This window comes from Scleropages formosus, chromosome 1, assembly GCF_900964775.1.
Source record: "Scleropages formosus chromosome 1, fSclFor1.1, whole genome shotgun sequence".
Taxonomy (NCBI): domain Eukaryota; kingdom Metazoa; phylum Chordata; class Actinopteri; order Osteoglossiformes; family Osteoglossidae; genus Scleropages; species Scleropages formosus.
In genome coordinates, this window is record NC_041806.1 from 44,557,897 (window position 1) to 44,569,291 (window position 11,395).

General features: G+C 46.4%; 1 protein-coding gene across 1 annotated transcript; it reads right to left on the reverse strand.

The window, feature by feature from the left end:
• Positions 1-7,299: 7,299 nt before the first annotated feature.
• Positions 7,300-10,695, reverse strand: slc35d3 (solute carrier family 35 member D3). The gene is made up of 2 exons (XM_029253448.1): positions 10,260-10,695; positions 7,300-8,164 (listed from the first exon to the last, which is right to left on the reverse strand). Exons 1-2 carry the CDS (start codon positions 10,693-10,695, stop codon positions 7,347-7,349), a joined length of 1,254 nt encoding a protein of 417 aa, XP_029109281.1. The 3' UTR covers positions 7,300-7,346.
• Positions 10,696-11,395: the final 700 nt, after the last annotated feature.

Genomic DNA, 11,395 nt, shown 5'->3' on the forward strand with positions numbered 1-11,395 from the left:
ACATATAATTCCTTAGCTCTTTCCATAATTTTTTTTCATTTTTTTTTTTTATATTTTAAAGAGAAAATGCATCGGATTGAGTGCATCAGCGCCAAGATATCTGATGACAACGACCACTGAATTCTGCAGGCTGTAAAAGAATAAGGGTTATGTAACCTATTCATTCTGAGTGTACAATACAGTATTTTTTATAGATGAGCAGCGAATATGTATTTCATCTGTATTTGAATCCAACCTGCTCCCGAACACTGACTGTTATAACACCATCGCTTGAATATAAACGATAACGAAAGTAATGCTTTTTAAAATTTTTTTCCACGGTCTACACCTATTTTTAGCCGCTTTAACGTGGGCAGATAATTTCTGCGGCCTCTGTGATCTTTTTTTTTCTCGCTGATTTTATCTGCTGTTCTCCATGATTGAGAGTTCGGGGCTGTTGATTTTAACTTCTGAACCCACATCCCGATGTCGTCTTGTGATTTATTCTCTTGCCTTTCGCCACCTGCTTTCCACAGACTCCGAGCATCGAAAAAGGGTCATAAACTGAAAAACCATGAATGCGAAATCATCGCCATGATTTAATGGTGTTTTAAAATGACGACCAACATCAGCCGCATGGGATATTAAAAGGGTTTTGATTTTTCCGTATAGCTGCATAAACAAGTTTGTTTTGGTTATCACAGTTGCATGATAAGCTCTGTAACCAGGAACCAGATAATCTGAAACATCCAGTAGGAGATAGACAAACACACACACGCACACACACATACTTCCTGAATCCTTCTCTTTCCACTAGATGGAACCACCACTCCACCTCTCATTCCGCCATCTCTCCACCACATCCCTCTCTACAGTTCATTGTTCAAAATAGGAACACGTGAGGATCAGAAAAGGAACGCGAATATTTCCTGGGAAAAGTCCCGGGGGATGAAATCCACAGAAAAAAAACAACTCAAAAGTGCTGCTATGAAATGTAACTCGTTCGATGTCTTAAATATCCTTCATAGGTTGCACAGAAACTCCTGGGCTGTGAGTTTGGACATGGGTTCGAATCTAGCTCAGTCTGCGGGATGTTTCTATGCTCTTCCCATTTTTGCATGGGTTTCCGCTGGGCGCTCTGGTTTCCTGATACAGCCCAAAGGTTTGTGTTTCAGGTAAACTGTTGCCTAAATTTCCTGTAGTGTGTGTCTGTATCAGTGGATGAGTATGTTTGATTGCCCTGCAGTGGACTGGCATCCTGTTGAGGATGTACCCTGCCTTATGCTTTCAGGTATTGGCTCCAGACCACTGCAACCCTACAATGGATGAAAGGTTGATGAAATTAGGATGGGAAAATCTATTTTTTCCCAACTAAAGTGTATGGACTGATTAGTACAAAGCATTTCATCCATCCGTCCCTAGGGATATGCTGAAACCTGTCAAAAGGAGAAATTAGGTGATCACTGGCGGCAGAAAAAAACAAAAAATTGCACTTAGTTTGTAGCGCGATAAGGAATAAAGAACCTGGATACTCGAAAACCCCCCGTTGTATGTGGGGTTTTGAGCAAGGATGGGAGAGAACACTTAAAGCTTACCAAAGGATGTTTTTTTATTTTTTTGGACTCACACATTTTGGCGGGAAAGCCTTCCTCAACGTACCCAGATATAAGAAAGTGAATGTCATATATGCACTTCTAAAGTCGTGAAAATCGGAAATGACGTCAGACTCCATGGACCTACAAATATATAACAGTGGTAGGTACGGGCACTGACACACACACTTTCTGAACCGCTTGACCCATACAAGGTCACAGGGAACTGGAGCCTAACCCAGGGTGTAAAGCTGGAGGGGGAGGGGACACACCCAGGACGGGATACCAGTCCGCCGCAAGGCACCCCAAGCGGGACTTAAACCCCAGACCCACCGGAGAGTAGGACCTGGTTCAACCCACTGCGCCACTGCGCCACCACACCCCCCAGCCCTGACACAATGACATTTAAATACACACACAATGTCTACAACCGCTTGTCCCGAAGCGTTGCCCGGCAACACAGGGCGCAAGACCGGGGCGGGGGGAGGCGACACACCCAGGACGGGACACCAATCCACCGCGAGGCACCCCAAGCAGGACTCGAACCCCAGCCCCCAGCCAAACCCACTGTTCCACCGCACCCCCCGACAGTTAAATACATCACACTAAATATAAAATGAGTGAGTAGAGAATGCGTAAAAGCTGCAAACAAATAGATCAATCACTGGTAATAAAGGATTACCGGAAAGGAATATAGTAATAAGAATAAAAAAACCATACAAACATCAAATCAGGCAACAGGCCAACTGGTTAAAAATATGATCATAAAAAGACAGGATTACAAGAAACGGTGTAACGATAGTTCTTCATTACGGCCATTTGGGCGCAGCGCGTTTAATGAGTGCAGGGTAATGATTTTCGGTGGCACGTTAAATGCAATGAGAGAAGGAAAATGACTCAGGAAGCGCAGCATCGCTTTCGAGGGCGCGTGTCGCCGTGCTTCCAGAAGAACCAAAAATCTTTCCGACAGCTTATTTGGAGAGGAAGAACGGAGCCATTTGTGTATGTGGGCTGATATATAATTGAGAGGGCATGCTGGGGTGTGTTCACAATAAACACATTTAGGCCAGATGGACTCTACCGCAGCCCACGGAGTCGGCCGGTGTGCGATGTACCAGTCTGAGCGCGTGCATCACTCTGGGCCCTGAGTCCCTCTTCAGCGGGGGCCCATATTTTACAGTCTCTCAATGATAATGGAGCGATTTAATGACCTCGGCTTTGGTGCTTCTTCTCCGCGGCCACAGGAAATCCATACCGGCTCACAGAAGGGCAATTGATGGAGCACTTAAAGTTTAAATGCGGTTCTTTTTTAGTCAAGTGACTCACCGAAGGAGTCCAAGACCGCTGTGCGGTTAAAGATCTGGGATTTAGTGTTGGGTTGTGCATGGGGACCGACCCCGCGGATGGCATCGAGTCACCATCCCCTGACTGCGGTAGCGGTGAGCTTGTGATCTAAAGAGCAGGTCTCATGGGTGCTGGCAGCTGACTGCCTTCACCATATTTGCGTTTTCCCAGGAATGCCATAGGCACGACCCACTCTTAGGGGTCATTGCAACATGGGGTCTGAGTGTTTATTGGCCCGTAGTTTGTGTTCCACTGGAATCAGCCTCTACAGCAAGCCACAAAATAATCTAGGCTTTCACAATGAAGCATTATGTGTGTGTAGTGTGTGCAGACATGGTCTGAATTTCTACAGAAATAAGGAGTCCTAAATAAATATCTTGTCCTCAGCCAATGTTTTCATCCAAAACGACGTGTAATTTATTCCTTTAAAATATTGAACATTTTCACTGACGTATTTTGAGGTGAAGTACTTTGCTCAAGTGTGCAAGAACGGGCCATGCCTTTAACCATTATGCCACCTGGTGGCTGTACGGTGGGAACAGTAACGAAATCACAATTGCTATGTGGCCCTTTTCTTGCCACTCATGGCACCAACCCAGGACGCCGCCCCTGGAATGATATCATTACATGAACGGAAGAGACCCAAACCTTCTAGTGCTACCGCTCAAAATGCTCGGTCTTTGTTCCCTCAATCTAAAATACTGTTACTGATTGGCCATAATGACAAAAGCCACATGGGGTAACTGACAGCTTTCCCACCGCACTGCAACACTGAGTAAATACAGTATATCCCCCACAGACCCAGCCATTTATATGTGTCCACTCCGGGGGCGGCACAGCAGCAGAGCGTGTCTCACAACAGCTGGGTGGTGCGAGAGGATGTGGGTTCGATCCCTGCTCAGCCTCTGTGGAGTTTGCATGTTTTCCCTGTGTTTGTGTGGGTGTGCTCTGGTTTCCTCCCACAGTCCAAAGACATGCTGTTCAGGTTCCCCCATCGTGTGAGTGACACAGAGAGAGTGTGTTCCACTGATTTATGGATGAGTGACCCAGTGTAAGTAATGTATCTAGCAGTGTAAGTCACCGCGGTGAATAAGGTGTGTGGGCTAGTAACGGTACATAGTATCCATTGGAAGTTGCTTTGGTGAAAAGTGTCTGCTTAATAAATAAATGTAGAGGATGTGGGTTTTTGCACTCTCCTCGTGAACGCGTGTGTATTACAATGCTGTGTCCTCATATACATTACTGAGAATGATCTGCATTTTTAAATCATACCACATGTTTGGAGGTGGGGCTTCGGCAACTTACATTCACTAATTTTATTCCTTTCGCTGACACTTTTCTCCAAAGCCACTTACACCGTTAACCAGCTTACAATGATTTATCCATTTATACCGCTGGGCAAGTTTTACTAGGACAATTTTTAGGGTTAAGGTCTCTTACACTACGATTTTTAGGGTAATGTTCTAGAAACCCTACAAATATATCAATTTTTTGGATCTAAAGTAAATATACCACAATATGCAAATACGGATATTTACTGTACATTTCCCACAGTTTTATTGTATCACCTTGGCGTAACTGGTGGACTTACCACCTTGGTCTAACGAATAATGAAGTAGTTGAGATGTCTAGGGTCCCATCTAGGTGTCCAGGCTCACGGGAAGCAGGACTGCCAACACCAAGTCTCTTCTCCTGTCTCCGAGAACGTCGAGGCCACATTCTTCCTTTCTTTTTATCCTGCTTGGCGGATGATTTCATAAGGCGCGGCGCTTGGCGGCCCTCGTCCTGGAGATGGACCGCTTCCGCGGCCTTTCATTCCATCCCTCGCGAAGAAATCAATTTTCACTTAATTAATTGAAACGTTTCTTGGCTGGAAAAATGGAAGTAAAAAATTCCAAGCGCTCAAGACGCCGCTCGAGAGTCGCCGCAGTGCCATTATGCGTCTGGAAGTGTAACCAAGGGCAAAGAGGCCGGGATGAAAGTGCGCATACCGCGTGGACTGCCAGCACTGCCGCTGACTTTCTTTACATTAAACCCTATTTAGCTGATGCCTTTCCCAAGGCAAATTATAGGGATACCCATTCATACAGCAAGGCATTCTTACTGTAATAATTCTGGGTTAGTACCCTGATCAGGAGGGATTTAAACCCGTGATCTTCAGCTTGCAAAAGAAAGGACTTAACCGCTCTGCCACCTGTTGTCCGGTATTGAGCAAAGCACAATGTACAGTTTTATACTTTCTCATATCGACAGCTGGATGCTCCATAAATCCATTTTTACACACCACTTAGCAAATCGGTCTAAGTACTTCGGAAGCACCGGGGAGGGGGTAGAGTCCACCCTGGATGGACGTCCTTCACGAGGGACTTAATCACATAAACAGAGAGACATATTTAAACACCGAGGGGAGTTGAAGAGTCATGTGAAGTAAATATTATGTGGACGGAGCGAGAGGGAAAAGTACAGTTGCTAGAGGAAACGTACGCGAACGCGACGGAGGATCCGCCGGACCCCATGCACGGAGTGCTGGACTCAAACCTACAACCCTGGAGCCGTGAGCTATGTTATGCGCTGATTAGCCGATGCGGTTTTACACGACCGCTTTGCCTGAGGGGGCGTCGGTTTGGGATGTGACCCTGCACCCTTCTGATCTCAAGACCTGCTGGACCGGTACCCTTTTCAAAGCGCATTTCTTTTAAGTGCGATTGTTTCCTGTGTTGCCGGGTAGGCTCCGGTTCCCCGCGACCCCGTATGGGACAAGCGGTTCAGAAAATGGGTGTGTGTGTGTGTGTGTGTGTGTGTGTGTGTGTTTCCTTGTTGTTTTCCCTTCTGCGAATCACAGGAGAGTTTCAAGGGCACTTTGGGTAGGATTTCTGCCCAGCGGCCTGACTGTTGACTGTAGGTCAAAGGAACAATCACACACACACACACACACACACACACGCACAGCACACGTCGACTGAGTAATTTCTTCAGATCCATTCATGAGCATCCGTGCAATCTCTCGCAAGCTGTACCCTCGTACAGTGAGTTCAGCAAAGAACGGATCACGGGATTATGGAAACCGTGACTCTCGGCGCAGTAAATCCTTCGTAGGAACGACCCACGACCCAAGGCGCAGCGGCGATGCGGCCAATCGGTGACATCTTCCAGTTTCGGGAATTTGAAGCAAGGATAAAAGGAAGGAGACGCTCATCAGTGCCAGTGCTTATAGTGAAAAAGAAGGATGCTATGAAATGAATTTGACAGCGGCGGGAATTCTGCACGCCATCGTCCTTTCCGTTACAAGCCGAAAAAGTACAGTCAGCTAAAATATTATTAATTTGCAAAATGTGAAAATGGCAACAAACCAGTAAAGTTTTACACATATATATAAGGTTAAAAATGTATTTACAGTATGTAAATGATCGAATTTATGTCAGCAATGGTTTATTGCTGATTGGACATGGCCACAAATATCAGTCAGCTAACTGACCGCTTCCTTACCGTTGTCTTTATATTGTTCAGTATTTATCAGGTGATATTAATCACATTTTACAGTGATTCATTCATATGACACTTTTCTCCAAAATTACTAACCTGTTCATAAGCTAGGTAGTTTTACCAGAGTTATTTTGGGTAAGTACCTTACTAAAGGGTACAGGCAGAGGTGAGATTCAAACCAGCAACCTTTGGGTCTAAAGGCAGCAGCGCTGACCTTCTACGCTACCAGTTGCCTGTATACAACATCCAGTGTTTGCAAAAACCAGCTTTATAATGACTATAAAGTTAAGGTTTTATTTTTTTTTTACTATTTCAATAGCACTGGGATAAAGGGTGCAGTAACCGCAACCCCACCTGCTGGCAAGGCAATGACTGCAACGCTAAAAAAAAAGACCAACACAACAAACAGATTTTTTTATTAAACCAGACAGGTTTTACTTTGCATCTTATATGCAAATATGAACTATTATTCCTTGTTTTTGAAAAATTATAATAAATTCTGGACAGGTATTTAGATGACCTGAATGTGCAAAAAAAAAAAAAGAAAAAAAAAAGAAAAACACAAGTTATTAAATCAGATCATTGTATTTGCCATCTCATTGTATCAGTTCAGTTACTCTTGTAATTTCTGCTCTGTCCCTCACAGGGGATGGTCGTCCACCTTTATTTCTGTTTTATTTGGTATTTCATTCAGCAAAAAGTGGTGTCGTGTGATGGTATAAGTGATAATTCAGTATAAAAAAAAATTAAAGTTTTCCCCTTTCAGTTATTGAAATATTTAATATACCTCTTTCAATAAGTATAAAGGAACTTCTGGAAAAATACTACTGAGCTGTAGAAACTGCTTTTGTCAAGATAAAAACACAAAACCCAAGCATCCCAATGACTTTATTTTCTGAGTGTGACAACAGCATGACATGCAGCCTTTCCAAACAGAAAGAGCTGTCCTCAGGGACTCTGGAGCTCCTCGTTGTCAATTAATGTGTCCTTCTTCAAGAACTTCGCGTTACGGACGGATCGCCACACTCCAACGTAACTGTCGCTCAGAGATGAGCCGTCCGTCTCGTTCTTCGCCTGGCTGACCTCCTTATGCAGTTCGATGAACTCTGATTTGCTGTTTTTGGTGACCGGATGCTCTGATTGGCTGCTCACGTCCACGGTCCCCCCCAGAGGTCCAGTAAGGGACGTCCCGGTGTCTCCGTTGGGGCTTTTCTCTTCGGTGTAAGGCTGTCCAGGCAATTCCTGGTCCTTGCTGGCCTCCTCAAGATCCTGATAGCTGCTTTTCTTCTTGGTCTCGAAGTACTTGACCACACAGTAGGTGACGGATCCCACGGTGTTGACCACCACCCCAGCCACAAAGAGGTTGGTGGGATCCACGTCGCTGAAGGCCAGCATGCCCACCGTGATCGTGACGATGCTCTTGACCACCCCGACAAAGCTGGTGGTGACCGCCGAGTTTATGTAGGTGCAGTGGAGAGTCGTGAAGTTCATGGCCCCTCCGATGAAGATGGAGGCGATGAAGAGGCAGGTGACGTAAGGGTTGGCCCAACCAGAGTAAGACCACATCTCGATGGCGTCCATGCTGATGAAGGAGCAGATGAGTAACACTGGAGTGGCTGTGATGGCGATGGCGTACTGGGCTGTCAGCGGCCCGTAGTCGCTGTCTGCGCTCGTTTTCTGGATGAGCACTAGGTAGGAGGCGTGGATGATCACCGCCAGGACCCCCGTCACGTACCCGAAGGGGTTTCCCGTTAGGTCTCCCGCTCCTGAAGGCCAATAAAGCGAACGTTTGACACGCAAAGCCAACTGAGGAAACCTTCACCCACCCATGACCTCACAAATGGCTCCTCGGGGACACAGATTAAAACCAAACGCTGTGCCGATGCACACCGACAGCACAAATACATTTTCTAAAGTGTTATTGGCAGAATGAAAGATAATACTATAAAGATTAATTATGACCCATTACATACACATGATCTTTAGGAGGATGAATAAAATGCAAATGTTGAAGAGCCAAATCACAGAGTTACCTTTACTGGCTGACTAAAAAATATAACAGCCTTTATTATTATTATTATTATTATTATTATTATCTATGTGCCTTCCATAAAGTGACTAAGTGTTAGGTTTGTACAAAGTAAAAGTGCTAATCCAAGGTAACCCAAAGACTAACTGGTCTGGATGCATTTATTTTCATTTAAGAAACGAGAGTCATAAACAAGACAGGAGCAGCAGCTTACAGACAAAGTCAAGTTTTTAGAAAGACGAGGGGTAACAAACACAGTAAAATACTATGAGGAAAATTACACTGTAAAGCAGAAGAGATGTTTTTTCCCCCCCACTTCTTTTCCATTTATTCACAGACTTATCACAGCTGCTGTGTAGATTACTAAAATAAAATTATTACAGGGGCTGCAATAAAATGCATACAACTACATTACTGTGGAGCAGCACAGCGGTGCAGCGGGTTACACTGGTGCCTCACAGTGCTGGGCAGGAGTCAACCTGGACTCCATGGCACTTACTACCCTGCCCTATGGGATGAAGAAAGACATTGAGTCATACTTCAAAGTCACGTTTGACTCATCTGAACATCTGCATATTTTTACTGTGGTAAGTACCTTGAGCAAGGCCACTACAGCAGAAGTGGTGGGAGTCGACCCAACAACTGTCCGATTACAATCCTCTCTCCTTAACAGTTACTTATCCCGCTAACCAGTATAAAACCGAAGGTAAACAGGTAAATAAACATAAAAAAGACAACAGTAACAAAAAGCTGACTCAGAGATACCTGATATGATGTATTAATATTGTAACGTAATGTAAATGTTTATATATATCTACAAAAAATTACTATGAAGGTGATCAGGAATCGTCGACATTCTGATAAAGTTTTATGCAGCCACTCGTGTGATGGACGTTGGTTCATATGGTGGAAAGAAACAAACTAACTGTACTTAAGAATCATACCTCTGCAGCTGTATGTCTCTTTCTCCTATATGAACACATTGTATTTTCTATGAGATGTACATCACTTTGGAGAAAAGCATCTGCTAAATGAATAAATGTAAATGTAAATGTTGTGAGTGACAGAGAGAGTGTGCTCCACAGATGTATGAATGAGTGACCCAGTGTAAGTTTGCATATTCTCGCGTCTGTTTCAGAGTGTGTGGGTTTCATCCGGGTGCTCTGGTTTCCTCCCACAGTCCAAAGACATGCTGATCAAGTTCCCCCATAGTGTGTGAGTGACAGAGAGAGTGTGTTCCACTGATGTATGGATGAGTGACCCAGTGTAAGTAGTGTATCTAGCAGTGTAAGTCTTTGGGTGCTCTGGTTTCCTCCCACACTCCAAAGACATACTGGTCAGGTTCACCCATAGTGTGTGAGTGACAGAGAGAGTGTGTTCCACTGATGTATGGATGAGTGACCCAGTGTAAGTAGTGTCTCTAGCAGTGTAATTCACCGCGGTGAATAAGGTGTGTGGGCTGGTAACGCTACATATTATAGTATCCATTGGAAGTTACTTTGGAGAAAAGAATCTGCAAAATAAAGAAAAGTAAATGTAATCATTACTATTATTATTACGTCTAGCTAAGGAGTTTGTCCAAAAGAGCTCCCCTGTTTGACTCGGTTGTGCATTTCCCTGCAGTAATGATGGGCGGGACTCGAAGCAGCAACCGTGCGGTTACAAGTCCGTGCCCTTAACTAGCAGATCTCGTCGGAACTTGAGAGAAACAGGTAAAAAAGCGGTTTGTGAAAAAGAGGTGAGCGCGAGGGAAGCGCGCGTACGGCGTGCGTGTCTGTGCGTGCGCGTGTGTGTGTGTGTGTGTGTGTGGGGGGGGCGGCGGCGGCTGTTACCGGCTAGCGCGGCTCCCCCGGTCGTGATGAGCACCGCCGCCACCACCCCGACGGACGGCGTCGCGTTCTTCAGCACACAGACCCCGATGACGAGGGTGACGAGCGGCAGGCAGCGCTTGAACACCACGTACATGGGCAGGCTGAGGCCGCGCAGCGACCAGAGCGTGAGCGTGGACTGCAGCGTGGACAGCACGCACACGCTCGCGAACACCTTGGCCAGCTGGAGGCTGTAGGGGGGCACGTCCACCTTGCCGGACCTGCGCAGCAGCTCGAGACTGAGCGCCGCCGTGCCGCTCGTGAGGCACTGCACCAGGGTGAGGAACCTGAAGCTGAAGGTCGTGATGAGGAACTTGAGCAGGATGTTGAGGGAGCCCGAGAAGAAGCCGTGGGCCACCGCCACGGAGATGCCCAGAAGGCGACCCTTGCACACTTCCATGGGGGGAAGGGCCCAAGGGGGCGGGGGGGGGGAGGGAGGGAACGGTGCCGAAGGGACTGGAGAAGCGCGCGGAGCAAGGCTTCAGCCTGAGCCTTAATTCAGGTGCCTCCAGGTGTCTTTGGGTGCCTTGGACCTGGAAGCTGCCAGATGATGCTCCGCGGACTCCCTCTTCTTCAGGATGGACGCTCCAAACGTCTGGGTGACCAGTGTCATCCGAGAAAAAGGAAGAAAAAAAAAAAAAGCTCAAGCAGCAGCTGGCAAAGCCTTGGAGAGCCGTTTATGCGCAAGAGGTCCACTTGGAGAGGCTCATGATGAATTCAAGGAGAAGCTGCGAATCGGAGATGGAGAAGTTGGACACTGGCGGCTCCTCGGGGATCTGGGGCTTGGAGATGCGCCGTCAGGAGTTCCTCATCTTTATTTCTTCGCATCACGCCGCAGTGGAGCTCGGAGGAGGGATGTGTGCGCGCGCTCGCACGCGCACGCACGCACGCACACACACACACACACACACACGCGCACACACACACACACACACACACACACACACACACACACACACACACACAGAGGGGGAGGTTCTCTTTTAACGTGCGCTGTGGACACGCGCCGCTGCATGTAACACGACGGAGACACATGTAGGGAGACTCTGCGTGCGGAATTTGCCCACTTTGAGTCCACTTGCTTCTTTTTTTGGATGTTT